The sequence below is a fragment of the Uloborus diversus genome, chromosome 6 (assembly GCF_026930045.1).
Source record: "Uloborus diversus isolate 005 chromosome 6, Udiv.v.3.1, whole genome shotgun sequence".
In the NCBI taxonomy this organism is placed as follows: Eukaryota; Metazoa; Arthropoda; class Arachnida; order Araneae; family Uloboridae; genus Uloborus; species Uloborus diversus.
The window spans coordinates 161,416,235-161,434,499 of record NC_072736.1 but is presented as its reverse complement, the minus strand read 5'-3'; the positions used below and the strand labels follow the sequence as shown (position 1 = coordinate 161,434,499).

The 18,265-nt window shown below is 32.0% G+C and overlaps 1 protein-coding gene across 1 annotated transcript; it reads right to left on the bottom strand.

Annotated features, from left to right (window-relative positions):
- Window positions 1-272: 272 nt before the first annotated feature.
- Window positions 273-18,101, bottom strand: LOC129223959 (ubiquitin-conjugating enzyme E2 R2-like). The gene is made up of 5 exons (XM_054858343.1): window positions 17,613-18,101; window positions 17,286-17,372; window positions 14,244-14,341; window positions 6,025-6,159; window positions 273-927 (listed from the first exon to the last, which is right to left on the bottom strand). Exons 1-5 carry the CDS (start codon window positions 17,787-17,789, stop codon window positions 705-707), a joined length of 720 nt encoding a protein of 239 aa, XP_054714318.1. The 5' UTR covers window positions 17,790-18,101; the 3' UTR covers window positions 273-704.
- Between the last annotated feature and the right edge of the window lie 164 nt (window positions 18,102-18,265).

The window sequence follows — 18,265 nt, the reverse complement described above, 5'->3', positions numbered from 1 at the left end:
AACTTTATCATTTTATAGTAACAAAAATATTTTTTAATTTACAACAAAATATTACATAATGAGTATCAGTTTTTTAAAACTGCCTGTTTTACCAAATGCTTTAATCTTTGGCAGTATTTTTTTCCTGACTGGAAAGAGTACATATGGTACTATATAGTGAAAATAATACCAAATAGGTGGAGCTAAAAGCAGAGAAAATATTTCACCATTTCACTTTGCCCCATGTTCCCCTACCGATTTTTTAAAAATATTTAATACGATGACATAATGACTCATAAATTTATTTCAATCAATAAAATAGTACAAACACAAAATCTATATGAACAAAATTTTAAATACAACCACCCAAAGCACTTACTTTGTGTAGGAATGACTTTCAAAGTGAAATAAAAAATGCTTCATGAAGTAAAAGTTCGCTTATGATGCTTACATGAGACAATAAATAGCAATAAATACGTGAAACTTTATGAATGAAAGTATTATTGAGCAATGTTTTTACAGTACCGGCCATCTACGTAAATAATTTATAATACTTCTCTGAAACTGAACAAATATTTCCAGTATAAAATTGTAATATAAATAACTCCCCAACAAATTTTTTTCAGTATGAATTGGGAATATGTAAGTAAATGTCATTACAAAAGTGATTCAAAAGAAACATCGCACCCAATTCACATAAAAATCCTTGGCATTGTTAGAGCTAATCACAGTTCCCCATTCCCAGAGTCTTCATTATCATCATGGATATCATCTGCCTCTGCATCATCATCTTCCATATCATCACCGTAATCATCATCATAGAAATCCGTCATGTCTGTTTCACGCTCTTTTGGCTTCACCTTGTGTTTGATACAATATTCTTCTAATGTTGTGGGTACTGTAACATTATCTTTCTCGGCTTCGCTTCGGGTAGCCAGTACTTGTTTTCTACGGATAAAAGAAGAAACCTCTAGAGAAAATGTATCATACAGATGAATACATATTTATGGAATTATGTTTAAGTACTAAGTACGCTAATGTCAAAATGCCTAAGCACACTAATGTAATCTTACACTAATGTCATGGCAATCAAACAAAAATTCATAAATCAAAGAAAACCAAGAATTTAAACTCATATGATTGAGATGTTTGAACAAAACAAAAAACTCAAAAAACATAAAAAAATAAATAAAATTTAATGTAAAAAAATGAACATGTCATATGGTTTCATATTTTTCTTGAATTGGAAGCAGGATTTCTGCTACAGTGGCAGTGCTTGAAAAATAAGAAAATAATAACTATAAGAAAAATTAAAAATTTTAAAAATCTCCGACTGAGTCGCAAATGTGGAATTAAGAGGAAAAACTGAAAATCCTTTTAAAAGCCTTATACTATTAAAAACAATAGCAAGTATTTTATTTGTTAACAAATAGAAACTGGCAACAGATTAAAATTTTAAATCATTGCTTTTAATTTCCTTGTCGCCCAACAATGAATTCGTTTACCAATCGTGTGACTAAAGGCTTAGCCGTATTTAAAATCTGCTTTAAAAAGCATTATAATTCAAATTCTAACATGGAAGTTCCAAACATATTTTATCAGATGCAGAAAAAAAACCCTCTGTATTTTGGTACTAAATTTAAAAATGTTTTACTGCAAAAAGCGCAAAAAACCGTTTAGGTTTTTAATTAATATCTTTGTTAATGAATGTCATCCGAATACGCAACCTAGCTAAGACCACTGTCGATCAACTCTCTTTTGGAATTTTTTTTTTTTTAAATCGGTCCATCTGTTTAGGCGCTAGAGTGCCACAGACAGATACACAGACACGCCAAACTTATAACTAACTTCCTTTGTGTGTCAGGGGTTAAAAATATGAAAATGAAGCAAGTCATTTTCGCATTTTTGCCCCTCAAGTAAAAAACTTAATAAATAAACAATTCACAATCCGATCTTAACTTTATTAAAAATCTTAGCTGGGATGTTAAAATTACTATTAAGTTCAACAACACTTAGTCTTAGTGAGCATTTTGTCCCCCCAGTACTGCATGTAATAGGGGGAGTGAAATTTAAAAAGTAAAACTTGTGTTTTTTCAATAATATAAGTGAAATCCTATTTTTTTTTTTAAATTTTAAATCTTTACTAATAATAAAGCTGAAAGTCTCTCTGTCCGGATCTCTCTCCGTCAGGATCTCTGTGACGCGCATAGCTCCTAGATTGTTCGGCTGATTTTCATGAAATTCGGCACAAAATTAGTTTGTAGCATGGGGGCAGGGCCGGATTTAGGGGAGGGCAAGCGGGGCCTGCCCCGGGGGGCCTCCACAATAAATTTTTTACAAAATATCCTAACTTTCACGGGTCAAAAATATCAGATATATACATATATATCAAAATATTCGGATATATACCAAAGTATCAGATATTTTCGAAAATATGGTGATCTTTTCAAACCCTGATTAGGGGCCTCCACTCCTTCGTTGCCCTGGGGCCTCCCCACTTCCGAATCCGGCCCTGCATGGGGGTGTGCACCTCAAAGCGATTCTTCAAAAATTCAATTTTGATCGTTTTCTATTCCAATTTTAAGACAGTTTCCCGAGCAAAATTATCATAAGCTGGACGCGTAAATTACCAAGTTATCATGACGTGGAACCGTAACATGGGCAAGCCAATTGGCCAGAAATTCACCATCCATTATTTGTAAATATACAGGCGAACCAAAAGACCTTCTAATTTTCTATTACGGGCAAAGTCATGCGGGTGCCACAAGTTAAAAATAAACATAGCTACTGCATATTCATTCCTTTAAAAATGTCATGGCTGAACTTTGAGTTTAGTTTTCAACTGCAGAGTAGATGAAACAAATCGAAGCATTTAGAAAGACATTTTAGCATTTTGCTAAAGCTTTTATTTCAATTTTAGCTATTTTGCTAAAGATCGTTTGAACTCAATTTAAACCCTGATTGGAAGTACTGTCAGCCCCGTTTAATTGGGTAACGGTTAAATGAATACCCCGCTTATACCGATAAAACCTCCTGCAGCCGAATATTTCCCTATAGGAGCAATGTTACAGATTCCCTCTTAATCGAATATTTCCCCCAGATAATCGAATATTTATTAGCTTTCGCAAATGTTTTTGTTAAAATATTTTTAAATAAATTAGAAATAAGTTAAGCAAGAACAATTGTTGACGTAAAAATATAAAACAATACTTTTTGCTTTCAACGGGCTTAAAAAAGCTTCTATTTTTCATCAAAACATTTCCTCCATTCTATCTAATTTATTTTGTCGTTACCATTACAAAAAACAAACAGCGCAGTCGATAATTAAATTAAGTAACACAAAGAAATATATCCATTTCGGACGAAAATATATTGAAAAATATTAAATGTAAAACAGGGCAGATGAGAAGGGAAAAAGGACTTGGGAAAAGTATTCCCAAAAGACCTTGGAGCAAGCAATCCACTATTACAGAATTGTTTTCAAAGAATATTGTACTGAAACAACGTGCCAAAACAAATATTTCATAACTGAAGTTGAAAGTTACTTTTTTATAATTTTCATACGTATTACAATATATGAAGAAATTAGTAAACTAATTTGTTGTTTACTTAGTTTATTTAAATAAATTTCACAAATAACACTAGTTATTTCCTTTATATAGCTATTCATTTACAATTATTACGTTTTGAGACAAATGTTGTCAATTTAGAAAGGTAAAGAACATTTTTCCGCTGAATCAAATACCCCGCTTAATCGAATAATATTTCTTGGAACCGACGATATTCGATTAAGCGGGGCCGACAGTATTTCTAGAAGCCTCACTACAAAGCCAAGGAAAACTGCATAAGAGAACTAAGTTCTTAAAGAAATTTACACTATGTTTTATTGATTCTTTTGAGAGGTGTTTCTTTCAGGACCCTCATTTTAAAATTTCCCAGGAAGGGGGTTGGTGAGGCAAAGAGTTTGTGCTCCGTGCATATTATATTGGAAAACAATGTCCACATGTACAGAAATGCGTTGGTTTTTCAAAGCCAGGCAGTCCCACCAGACTCCCCCCCCCCCCCCGCTAATAATGGGCCTGGTTTGGCTAAGTTGCTTGACAACATGGCAAATGCACCTGCATAAAGCAGGATGAGGATACATTTTGAAATGTAGCAGGGGTCTGGCCAGAGGAAATGTAAGTAATTTTAAGGGCCCTTCACAAAAATCTAATTAGTTAAAAAGGGCCCTTCACAAAATTCTAACTAGTTAAACTGGTACCTTTAATAGATTTATTTTTTAATAAATGAGTACACAAACCAGAAATCTAATCTCTATTGATAGATAACTTAGTTTACATTTTGAAATTTTACAAAAAAATTTAATTTTTCACAAAAAAATTTGAAAATTCACAAAAATAGGACCTGGTGAGAAAACCTCGACAGACCCCTGTGTAGTTTCAACAGCAGCCTCTACCCTCCCAAATTTTCTTGTATAACAAGAAAAGGTTTAGTTTGAGATTGTAGAGGAAATAAACATTTCTTCTTAAGAAGTTCGCAGATTAAAATCTATTGCCTTGGAAGCTATTGAAATATTGATTAGAATTTCCATCTTACTAATTAAGAGAGCAAAGAGGCATTTATTAATTCTATTTCAGAGTACACAGTTAATTAAACTAACATAACAATATAAAACTTCCAATGCTGTTCTAATGCAAAACTCCTTCATTTTCCTTTATTTAATTTGTAGCTAAATTTGATTTTTCTTTTAAAACTTCACTTTTTAAAATTATACAGTCGAACCCCGATTTAATGAATTCACCGGGGCCGAAACTTTTATATGTTAAATCGGGGTTATTTGTAATATCGGTGTGTGAAAAAAAAGCACTTACCCTACCTAAAACCGCTAATAAGCAACTGTGCAGAAATATCCATAATTAAAGTGTACACTTTTTATTCAGCATTCCACAACTCATTACACACTAGTTAATTTGAAATTTTAAATTACCGAGTAATAGATGTTTGACAATTTCCCTGATACTTGACTCGAAATAGTTCCCTTTCAACTTTATGGAGAGAAGAAAATACTGTGTCTTTTGCAGCCTGTTGCATGAGATATGGTTTCGCAGTTTCTAGGCCACGTAAAACATTTGAAAAAATAAGTGTCAATGGGAGTTTCACTATCGCTTTCTGTATCAGAATCGCTATTTGTTGGTTCCCCCCTCGGCCGTCAAAAATCGCTGATTCCAAGAAAAGTCTTTTTCTGCTTCGGACAATAGGGGTGTAACATTTGGAAAACAATCCAGTATTTCCTAGCTCAAATTAACAAAATAAAATTTTTTTCGGTTGCTAAAATAGTTTGTTATTTTGGGGTTTATTATTCGGTAAATAGAGGGTTTTCCATGCATTTCAGTCGGGGGGGGGGGGGGGGGGGGGGGGGGAGAAAAATTCGGTAAATCGCGAAATTTGTTAAATAGAGGTCCGTTAAATTGGGGCCTGACTGTGCTTGTTCTTTCTCATAGTCAAAATTAACAACCTAAAAATAATATTTCATCAAATAACAACTACTCAGCTAATAAACTTTAGATTAGTATAGTGTTATTTTATTCTGATCACAACAATCATTAAAATTATTAAAGAACAATCTGATAACATTTTTCTAGTTTAATTTAGTTCAAAAAAATGTAAAAGAGATTTCTCTCTGACTAAAGAAAAAAAAAAAACGTGAAAATTTCATCATTTGATCAACAGTTAAATGCATTTTCTTTTTTTTTCTAGTAATTTTTAAAAATAACTTTTTCTTTTGGTGATCAAAAGTTAGATACAAGCTGAAACAAACAATACCTAAAAATGACTTGAGATTCACAACAAGATGCAATGACCACACAACATTCAGCACATCAACATATTTCTGATACCACAACATCTTTTTCTTTTTTCTTTCAAGTTTAGATTTTTTTAATACACATGTTAAAACCTGAGCTAAATGAAATTCATAATACTTGATTTGTAGACATAAAGAAACTTAGTGTAAAGTTTTTTCTTTAAATTTTAATGGAAAAATACCTTATGATGTTTTCATACTCCATGTCTTTTCCTTTAGAATCTTTCCACCGGCGATACATAACAGAAGCATCCACATTGGCAGGTGAAAAAGTATTAGGCTCATTTAACAATGATATCACACTTAATAATATTGTCCTATAAAAGAAGTAACGTTAAAAGAAAATTTAAATTCAAAAACTTTTAATCACATAACAATCACACAGAAAATTTTATAATTGTAAGTCATGAATTTAATTACAATGTATACTTAAAATACATTTTTTAATCCTTAACATCACAGTTCGTGGCCTGAAATCTGTAACTTGCCCAATTTCAGAAATAACTAATTTTGGCTTTTTTTGGAACTTTATTTTTGTGACAAGCAAAACTGTTGACAATCCAATCTACCCAGAACATGCATCATTCATGTCTGGAGGATGTTCAAAATATTTAAAAGGCAGATATTTTAAAAGAATATAGTGAAAGAAAAGATTAAAAAAAAAACACCTTACGAATCTTTAAGGTGTTTTAACGGTGTTGCCGACTGCTCCGGATCTGCGGCGTTCCATCGTAGAAATAGCGAAACTCCACAAAAAGTTATCTTGCTCCGCATTTTCTGGCCGAGCGTTTTCAAGCATGACTTAGTGTTTAAAACTGTTTATTATTTTTATGCTAGTGCTCAAAAATAATTTTAGATAAGTGGTTTTAGTTTTTTCATTGAATTTTATTCAAAATACCAAGCTGCTCCGCAAACTTTCAAAATGCTTCTCAAAATCCTCAGTGTTCCTCAAATTGTTTCCCCAAAGTTGGAAACTCTGGTGTTTACCCATTTTCAAAGTTGTTAAATTGACTACGTCCATTATTTTGCAGTGCAACCATCCATTCAGACTTTTTATCAATAACTTCTTTCTTTATTTTAAAAACATCAGTTCTTGTCCTATTACAAAGTACCTCTACCTAACACTATCAATTAGATTAAAGAGATTTTCAATGGTATCTTTTCCCAAAAAGATTATGTACATTGGAGCGATTCAGGATAGTATAAGATGGCTGTATCCTAACAATTATTTTAATCATTTATTAAACACTAGAGGACCCGACAGAGGTTGTTCTGTTCAAGCTTTGTAAATTGAAAACTTCAATAAACTATCAAGTGTTTGAACCGTTTTGTTGAAAAAAAATAAGTAAAAAAAAATGTTTTAAGCTGCTTGGTGACAGAATGCGTATATTTATTACAACTTGATTTACCTAAAGCCCACTGAGCAGTTGTTTTATTAACTATTTTTTCTCGCGTACTTGAAAGATCTTCATAGATTGTATGATGTGTTCCTTCAGCCATACTCAAAGGATAAAAATCGTCCTCAGATATTAAGTGTAGAAATCTAACTACCCATCTAGAACAAACGGTTAATCCCGCTGCAACGTCCCCCACATGAAAAAGAATAAAACAATCGAAAGGATATCGTTTAGAAAATGATAAATGTAAAAACAGTTAACTGAATGGGCGAAAATCACTCACCCCCCTCCTCCCAGCCTCCTGATGTAAAATAAACACATTCCTCAACTAAAATGACTAAACACTCTTTAAAAACCAAAAACAATTCTTTGCAATTTAAAATATCTCGCCAAATAAACAAAAAATACAATAAATTACATTATCAGTTGCTTCAAAATGTAAACAAATAATCCCGCAACTCTATTGCTTATGGCCAAAGTGGCCAAGTCACCACGTTACTGTAATCCAGTCGATCAGTGAGCAAAGCCAACTCCAAACGATTAGCGGTCCGATCTTTTGAACGAAAACTTTTAAATCCCGCTCCCTTGCTGAGCATTTTTCTCACTTACCATCTTTTGTTGCATACTTGAATGATCTTCATATACAGGGTCCATTATGAAAGTAATGAGCATAATGTTATTGTGACGCGACGATAGATGGCAGCACGGTAAAACTGGCTGGAAAATGTGGTGGGGGACATGCCCTTTCAATGCATCCGGTCGTCAGTTGAGTTCGAGCAGTGAGAGAGGAGATACGTGCCTCCGCTTGAAGTGTGTTTTCAACTTTTGTAACATGACACGATGGAGCGTTCGCTTAAACAACGAAACGCCGTAAAGTTTTGCGTGAGGCTTGGAAAAAATGCAACCGAAACATTCCAGATGTTGCAAGAAGCCTTCAAGGACGATTGCATTTCAAGTCACAAAGCCTTCATCATTACCAATTTCCCGGCCCGGAGCAACACCCCGGTGATCCCTCACCCCCTTACAGTCCCGACTTAGCTCCATGTGACTTCTTTTTGTTTTCGCGACTCAAGAGAAAGATGAAAGGAAAACATTGGGAAACCGTGGAAAACATCCAACACCATGTTACAACGTTCCTGAGAGGCATTCCCTTCAAGGAGTTTCAGGGTGCCTTTCAGGCGTGGCTAACACGTCTCCGCAAGTGTATTGATGCAGGAGGAATGTATTTTGAAGAATATTGAACATTTGTACAAATTACGATCAATAAACAAATTTTGCCAGTAAATGCTCATTACTTTCATAATGGACCCTGTATTGCCAAATTTTTCTTTCCACCAAAGATAAAAATCTTCCACTGCACTGATCTTTTGTGTACAGAACTACCCTGTTGTAATTTATCTGGACAAAAATAAAATTAGTTTCGTCTTTAAATTCCACCATCTTTTCTTTTAATAATGTACTGATTAGTTTGATAGTCATTAAAGTATCCTTGCCATTGGTGCCAAAATTCAGACGGATTTGAGCCAAGAAACAAATGTTGCTAGATACGGTACTATCCAATCATTCGGTTAGGAAAACCTAAAGCACCAATCTGATCACATGGTTTAACTACGACAAAAAATACGCGTTTTGCGTGAACCTAGTAAAAGAAACCCAATTTCTTCCAGTACTTTACTTTAAAATATGTCACGGGATCTAAAATCGTTGCTTTCAAGAAATGGAGGCTTCACTCTCTCTCTACGTTTTATCTATTCTCAATTGACATAACACAGTAGGAAATTTCATTACAAAAAGCAGTGCTGGCTTTCTAATTGTCCTTTGGCAACGGGTTAAATATTTATTTCAGTTCTCGCTCAACAATAGGTTAAAATAAATATGAATCATTTGGGAGATATAGCCATCCAATGTTTAAATTAATTAATTAATTGACAAAAATGTTTCTGATTCGATCCATCGCGCTTCGAAACCATGCTTGCCACAACTTAATTACACACAAAAAATTTGATCAAAATCGGTCCAGCCGTTTAAAAGCCTTATGGTGACAAACGTCTGCACAGATTTTTATATATTAAGATATTATACACAGAACTGAATTTTTTTCATGGAGCATTCAAGGACAAAATAAGTATTTTCAAGCACTATTTAAGACTGAGTGAAAGCATTAACTTATTTACTATCATAAAATAATAAGTCTTGATTTCTCTCCAGTTTAGTTAAAAATTTTAGAGTTAAACAAATCCTTTTACACCACACTATTAAAGCTTCAAATCAATCTTTATTAGCGAGAAGTAAGGATCAGATTGAATACCACTGATCTAAAATAACAAAGAAACAAAAAGTGACATTAAAAAAAATAATAACTAATGTAGTAGAATCCACATTAAAAAAAATTTCAAACTCAATAGCTTTAAAGCTTACTAAAAAAAGTTTTGCTGCATTAGTGCTACTGGAAAACATAAGGTGATATATTTTTTCAATGCTCTCGTACACTTTACATGGTTTCTGATTTTTAAGTTTTTAATACAGTAAAACCTGTGAAGTTGACCACCTGTCTAAGTTGACCACTAAAGTAGTGCACCACGAGTGGTCAACTTACACAGGTTTCACTGTATCCACAAAAATTTGCCACCTAATACATAGCTTTTGGCCACATGAGTGAGAATGCCAATGTTTGAAACTGCCAACTTGGCAAATTCACCCAAACCTGTTTTTGTGCGCCATGTGAAAATTTCAATCAGATTGGGAATATTTCTTAACAAAGAATTGGTTCAGTCTTCTGGTTCAAACACGAGTAGCACTTGAATTCAACATGGATCATGCTTAGACTTTATCATTAATGGATCAAAATAAAACGTGAATACAGTCGACGCTCATTATAACGACCACACATTATAAAGACCGTCCCATTATAACGACCAGTGGTAAAAGTCCCAACTTTGTTCCTATGAACTCTATGTTAATTTGCTTTCATTATAACGACCTTTTTGTATCGTCTAATCCAATACAGCGACCGAATTCAGCGGACGCTATTTCTGGTGTTCTTTCCAATAAACAAATTTGTAGCTTGAAATGACTTTGATTATTGTTTACGGACATCTGCCTGAAGTTTTCAGTGTCAAATCGAACTTTGAGAGGGGTGGAGGGATTACCATTCACCACTGCTAGCACAGAAAAAATAATGGGAGGAAAAATCGAGAAATTTCCAGATTCCTAAGAAAAGGGAGTTGACAGATGTGTTGGTAGTTTGGCGTTTGAATCTAGTGGTTTTTAAAATTTGGGGTTCTCGAGGGACTTTTAAATGCTTCTTTGAAAAGCAAGAAAAACACAATTTATCACCTATATCTGAAACAGAAAATAATGTTTTGCAAAAATCACTTCTGTCAAAACGGCAAACATCTGTCTGGTTTTATCTTCAGAAAATGTTGTGGTAGTAGTAGCAGTGGCAGATTTGCAAGTGTGTAACATTTTCCTCCCTATATTTTCTAATTTAAAATTTGTTTAATATTCTGTCATAATTTTTCTAAAAAAATCCTATGATAAAAATAATTTGGGCATTTAACTGGAATGTTTGAAAAAGTACCATTTTTTTTCGGAACAGCGGGGCATGCATGATGACCATGTATATATTTTTTAATTATACCTCTTATAACGACCACTCGTTATAAAGACCTTTTTCTCTAGGACGGAGATGGTCGTTATATCGAGCGTCGACTGTATTTACAATAGGGGAAAACCTAACCTGGCAACTTTGAAATGCTGTGATTAGGATATGAGTAGCCTTCACAACGCATCCACGTTAGGGTTGCCCCAACTATACTGCACTTAGAGTTGCGTTCTCGCTATCATAGTTTAAAATGACCTATGTGAACATATAATATTAAAAGCTACAAAATTTGATCCCTATAATCGAGATTCTATTGTAACTCCAAATTTCACTGTTAAATGTTTTCGACAGAATGCAGATTTTAGGTAAGTGCAATTGTTGGCAGTGGTGAATACAAACTAGCATTTAAGGGGAGGTCATGTTGAAAAGTATGGAGTTTTGGGAACGAAAAACTTCTGATGCTGTTTGGGTGTCAATAAAAAGTATCACATTGACGAGGAATGAGGCGCTGGTACAGCACAAAGTTGTCAAATTGATATCAGAAGCAATGAAAGGAAGCAATTTTTCAAATATTTACTTAAAACAAATAATAATCAAAAAGATTACGGAAAACACACTTTATTCATAAAGTATTTAAACACAATGCAAAATAATATATTTATATAATATTTTACATCCATTCATCTTGTCTGAAATTCGGAGTTGGTATAAAAATCGGTTTTTTGAAGAAAAAAAACCTAAAAAAAGTTTTTTTGGTTTAAACCAGGTTTATTCGGTTTTTATTACTATTTGTAAAAGGAAAAACAATTTTATTTCAGAAAAATCATGAAGATTTTATGAGTTAATTGTTAAGGAATATTTAATGTTTATGTTTGGATTTCTTTGTAATTAATAAATAATTAAGAGTAAAAGTTTGTAATTTCATTTCCTCATGCTTGGAGATTTCTCTAAGAGAATATTGTTTGAAAATCTTTAACTATTATCGATAATACTTTTAAACATAATTTTTGAAGTTGGCGCAAAAAAACAAAAAGTAAAATCCAGTGTAACCATGCTTTGTTCAGATTGTTTTCAGAAAATCATCCAAAGTTAAGACTGAAATATTTATATCATTACTCAAATATGCTGTCATCAATGCATAATGTATGTGGTAGTGAAGAAACTGGGCCTGGTTAATTTTATAGATGTAGTTGAGTTATGGCTGTGAATGATTTTATCTGTCGTTTTTGTGCCAACTTCAAAAATTATGTTTAAAAGTATTATCGATGGTGTTTAAAGAATAAAATTAATTTTCACTTTTTAGAGCAATTTTGAAGTCGGTTCAATTTTTTTTTTTAATTTTTTTTTATTTCATTCTTTTTAGTGTGAATGTATTTCAGAAATAGTAAAAAGTTACCATCACGAAACTTCTCCTTATTTTTTTCATAAAAATGCTCCATACTAAAAAAAATATAAACATGCCTTAAACTTTAAGCGATTGGAACTAAAAATTTATCTTTGTTCCTCTCTGGAATTCATTTGTGTTAATTTAATTATAAACATTTAAATATTACGTTTTATTAAACTAGTTTACATTTCACAGCACACAAGTTGCTTGTGATGCAATCCTGTATCTCCTTACTTAGTCCTGATCATCTGTTATTGGCATAGATGATAACAATAAAAATACCACTATAGTTGAGGCAAACTTAACCTGGTAGCATTGTGAAGGCTAAGCAGATCCTAATCACTGTATTTACCTCGCTTCCAGGTTAGGCTTAACCCCACTATAGCACAATGACACTAAAGAAACTTGATGCTAGCTTCAGAGAAGCCTTCTCATTCAAAATTATCATTACAATTACTAATAATACTGTTGTATGGCACCAAACTTTTGTAACAATGGGTTTTATATTTAATCCTTTAATAGGGAAACTGCATGAAATTTACTGTTTTTTGCCCATTACTTTTTTCTAAAGAACAAATATGGTCAAAGTAATGAGAACTAAGTTGAGCCATCCCCTATCCATTAAAAAAAAAAACATTATCAAAATCGGTGCACTATGTGAGATGCTGTGAGTGGGGGGAACAAAACATACATACGGTATAAATTGATAACCACCTCCTTTTTGAAGTCGGTTAAAAAATTAAAAGATCAATGCATATTTTGTTTAAAGATGTTTAAAAAAATTACAAATCATGTAATTTATTTACCTAATGTATCAGTGACAACAATTATAGAAACAGGACAAGTAAGTTTTAAGAAAATCATTATGTTTTCCATTGTAGACATTATTTCTCCTAGTTTAATGCATTTAGGAATACAATTTTTTTTATCAAAGAAAAAAAAAAAAAAATCATTTTAATTAAAAGCCTCAGTACAAACTTAAATGAATATACTCTTTTAACATATTTTAATAATGAAGAATCATAAAAATGTTTGTTGATTCTTTCACCATTCATACATGAAACTTTTTTTATTATATTGGTATAAAAAAGTTTTTTGAAAGGTGAAAATTTTGCCATTAAATTTCTTTTATAAGAGCACATAGTTGCACAAATATTTTCTGTTTTCATAATAATATAAATTTTCTTTTCTTGCTCATACTGCATCATCTATCGAGGATGCAAAAAGTGTGCAAGTATAAGCGCAATTTTATGCCTACTCTAAGTGTTGGACTTCTTTAGTTATTTTTTTTTCTCTTATTATTTGAATATTCTAGTGTTAAAATATTTTTGCACTATGCATCCCTCCAATATGGTACATAATCTATTTCAGTAAATCTCAAGTAATCAAGCAAATTAAGTAGTTTATAAAGTTTTGATTTAAGTATGCTTTTTGGACTATTTTGAAATGCAAAAGACTGAAAAATAATGATAATTAAAATTAGAAAAGAGCTACTTGGATTTTTTTCCATGTAATTTTAGAAAAATTTAGTTGGTCTGCCCTATATTTATGTACCTAATAGGACAGCTACATAGATTTAAAAAAAAAAAAACTATTTAGAAAACATGCATTACCTTAAAATATATAAGTTTCTAAATTTATTAAATCTGTAATTAATCTCTAAAGCTTTGCCAGTTACTTTGCATTAATTAGATTTTTCTCTTAGCAATAATATGTAAAATTTATGAAAACATTTTTAGGAAAACAATGAAATTTTTGAAAAAAAAAAAAAAAAAACAACAATTTTTGAAAAAAATCACATGGTTAAAAAAATAAAACACTTTGTTTAAACCAACGTGATTAAAACCAAACAACCCTGATGAAATTATTAAATTATGATCACATACAATGATGATGGATGGATAATAGAGTTAACGGTTTAGGGGGAGGGGTCATGACCCCCATCAGCTTTCCCTGTATCCGCCCCTGATTGTTGGCATTATGTAATATTAACTCTATTGCACATAAACATACCTAACATTTTGAGTTGGATTCCAGCGCTCACATGGAAGTTCACCACTCTGGGGATCATCTATAGGTGGATGCAGTATGGATATACATAAATCCCCATTCTATACGAAATAAAATAAAGTTAAAGGTAAATAAATTTCTAAAGTAATTTAAAAAAAACATTGAATGTTCATTTTACAAAATATAATATTTTTTTTTTGCTGCCATACATTTAAATGAACAGAACATCTGATTTGGCTGCTTCAGATACTAAATATCCTGAATTCAATGCTGAAGATGGGATCAGGGGTCAATACATGATCTTTTTTAAGTACAAGGCTAGAAATTTTGTTAATAACAAGAGTGAATTTCAGCCTATACATAGGTAGAATGATAAAATGCTTTAATATTTTAGAATGAAGTTTTTGCAAATGGCACAGCACTCGTGACTTTTTATTTTATGATCAGGAACTACTTTAAAGTTTTAAAGTAGATCAAGTGATCAAGTTTAATAACTTTAAACACACAAGAAGGTGAAAAACCTTCTATCTAATTCCTTAAAATCTAAAACCCATATGATCTTAGTTACTGAAGTCCAAAACTAAGATCAGATTGATTTTTTATTTTATAATATGGCTAGTAAATGATTACAGATTAGTCAATAATGAGTTATTCAAAAATACATAAATAAATAATAAAATAAATGACACATTAAAAGAGCTTGACTTTTTAACATTAATGAGTTTGATGTCATATTCAAAGGGGAATGGAATTTTTTTTTTCCTGAAATAAAAATATGTAAATAAAAAAAATAAACAAAGAACATAAATAAATCAATTTATTCATAAAATAAATGGATCAACATAGAACTAAAGCATTTAGCGAAAATGAATATTTTAATAGCATTTCATAATGATGAAACTGCTATTTACAATCAGGTGCAGTGTTTGTCTTTTAAAATTTTTATTAAAAAAATCATATAAATCAATTTTTGTGCCTTTCATATATTAATAAATATTACTTCTATAATGTGTAATGTTATAACTAAATACAACTGAAAGTATGGGCAAAAACAAGATTCACTTAAAGAGAGGAGTGGAGCTGTCCCCCCCCCCCTCCTCTCTGTTAAGGTTATTTAACTCATCTATAGCTAAACTCATCATGCTTGAGAGTGTGGTATGAACAAAATGTTTCAAAATGTGAAAATTCAAATTTTGCATAAACATATGTGATTACTCAAAAACCAAAAAAGGTTACAAGTCTTTTGCAGAATTCTGTGAATCTGAACACTGGAAATCATGGAATTCTGCAAATTAGCTGAAAATACTTTTATTTTATCAATTTTCAAACTTTAGGGAAGCAATTTTTTTAAAGAATATCAGCCACCATATAATACCAGGGGTAGAAATAAGAAAAGTGTAGTCACTGGTCCATGGGACCAGTAACTAAAATATTTGACTGGTCCGAGCAAACTTTCACTGGTCCGTTTACACGTCCCAATTAAAAACTGAAAATAATTTAAAATTACAAAAAATATATACCTATATTTTTGCATATTCTAATTGAAAAATATAATCTAAGCATCATTTAATTCAAAAATTTATTCCGAGATGAGTTAAAACATTTTTACATCATCATAAATAGAGAATCTCATTAAAAAAAATTATGAAAATCAAATTGAATGAGGTACTAAACACAAAATTTTAACAAAATGCAAGGAAGCAAGCTATTGGACAGCAGAAGCACATTTTTCTTCTTTGTCCACTTTCTAGACATAATGTCACTGCTGGTATTGGATTAAATAACTCGATGTCTACAGTATCCAAATTTATCCGCATTAAATCATCGAGAGAGTCTGTAGATAAAGAGCTACGCCCCACACCTGCTGTCACACCACAGAAAGCACACTGGTCAGTGTGACTCAGTTTCTCTTTCCCATTGTGTGTTTATTTCACCTCCCCTTATCATTCTCCTTTGCTAGATAACTCCTTGCCTGACGCATGCGCAGAAAGGGGAAGAAACAAATTTTCTTCATCGTGAGGATTGAATCGTCCCGATTGCGATGGCAAGGGCCGGTGGTCCGATGGACCAGTGATAATTATTTCTTGGTGGTCCGAGTCATATTTCACTGGTCCTGGACCAGCAGACCACTGTAAATTTCGAGCCCTGTAATACCATTGGTTTTTATGAAAAAAATAATAATAATAAGCACACCAGGCTACAAATACTGTGGAATCGCCCAATCACCCAATAACAAAATCAATTTCGGTGCAAAAATTGCATATTTGGGCTTTTTGCACCAGACATTGAAAATTGGTGCAGATTTTTCACACCCTGCTTATAGCATCACCACTTCCTCTACTTGAATCCTTCAAAAAATAATACAGCAAAAAACTTTTTTCAAGAGTTTAAATAAAAAGTTAATTAGCCATACTGTCTTGAGTGTCATTATATAGGTAGTCACCCAAAAACTTGTTGATTAATAGAACATCCACCAATACCTGCATTTTACGGCTGGCTACCTTAGAGTTAAAAAAAAATTAATAAATAAAAATAGACATTCTTTCATTTCTTTTGTACAGAACAAATATTGCAGATAATTATAAAATAACTATTTCCTTATAACACTATTTTTATAATGGTCCAGGTGATTAATAATGCTTACCTAAGGTGTAAAAAATTAACAAATAGTAGTAAATTAAAAAAAAAAACAAGATCATACTGAATCTCGAGAAAATCCATTGTAGCTGAGCCCCCCCCCCCCCCCCAAAGACATTTTAGGCATTTTAAGTATTTAACAGGGTCTAAAGCGATGCAAAATTAAGGTTTTTAGGACCAAGTTATAAAAGAAAATAAAAGAAATGCACATTTTGGGGTTACAAGAAACCATAACTGCAATTTTGCATTTTAATGTACTTTTATTATCATTCACATTTCAGCAAAAAAGTATTTATTAATGGCTCAATCGTAAGGTTTGTGTCTAAAATGTGGATGTATTTTCACCAGATATGAATAGCAGACCTGTAAAATATTCATTAAATGTCAGGATGTAAAATTCAAGCTTACCTCATAAACATTTGGATGAAAAACCTTTGTTAAAAATCGAATAGATGGAGGAGAATATGGATAATCAGGAGGAAATTTGACATGAGCCTAAGGGTTCAAAAAATAAAATTAGTTTATAAAAATATCTGGCTTTTAAATTTTTGCAGATTTTCAACGAGATTTGAAAATTTGACTAACTTTCCAAAATTACAATCTATAAACTAAATTACAATTTCTAAAAATTTGTATAAAAATGCAACACAATGGCTCGATAAACTAGAGATAAATAAAGGAAGTAATTATTTTAAACTTTAAAGAGTTCTACGATAGCTTTCTCTAAAAACTTACTTTAAAATAACCACCTTCGTAAAGGGTTTCTGGTGGGCCGAAGAGAGCAACTTCCCATTCCATCATATTGTCTTCGTTTACTAATTTGACCCTAAAACCTTCTACGGGTTCCTCTTGCAAACTTTTAAATTCAAGGGATAAAGCTCGTAAAGCACTGTTTGTTGGTTGATGAGCCATAGCTTTATTATTAATAATCTACGGCTAATTTAACGCTTTCTATGATAAGCAAAAACGCCAGATACACAGAAATAAATCAATTCATGCTATTAACCTGACGTAAACAATTATCTTATACAGTAATAAATGCATCACAACAGTAGAATTATTATGTGAAAAGCATGATTGTTTGAAAAAAATAGTGAACTTATTGTTTATTTCGACTTACGAAACAATAAAAATGTGTGCTACGTTTACAGCCCACCGAATTTATGAAATTTACGATTTAATTTTGTGCCTGTTGAACCACAAACAAGCCAAAAGCGAAAATAAACTTGCAAACCACGTACTGCCACATAACACAACCGAATGTCAAACCTGAAATGTGTTGAGGGCTGGAGTAGTATTTATAAATATTAGGCAAAGAGCTAAAATCCACAGCACCTTTTACCCACGGTGTGGCAACTGCAGCAGACTAGTCAGCAATCATTAAAGTT

Coding starts and splice junctions, on each gene's coding strand:
- LOC129223959 (XM_054858343.1), bottom strand. CDS start 17,789: ATGGCTCATCAACCAACAAACAGTGCTTTACGAGCTTTATCCCTTGAA. Junction 6,160..14,243: donor AATCCAACTCAAAATGTTAG/GTATGTTTATGT, acceptor CTTCTTTTATAG/GACAATATTATTAAGTGTGA. Junction 928..6,024: donor GAGTATGAAAACATCATAAG/GTATTTTTCCAT, acceptor TTTTATCCGTAG/AAAACAAGTACTGGCTACCC.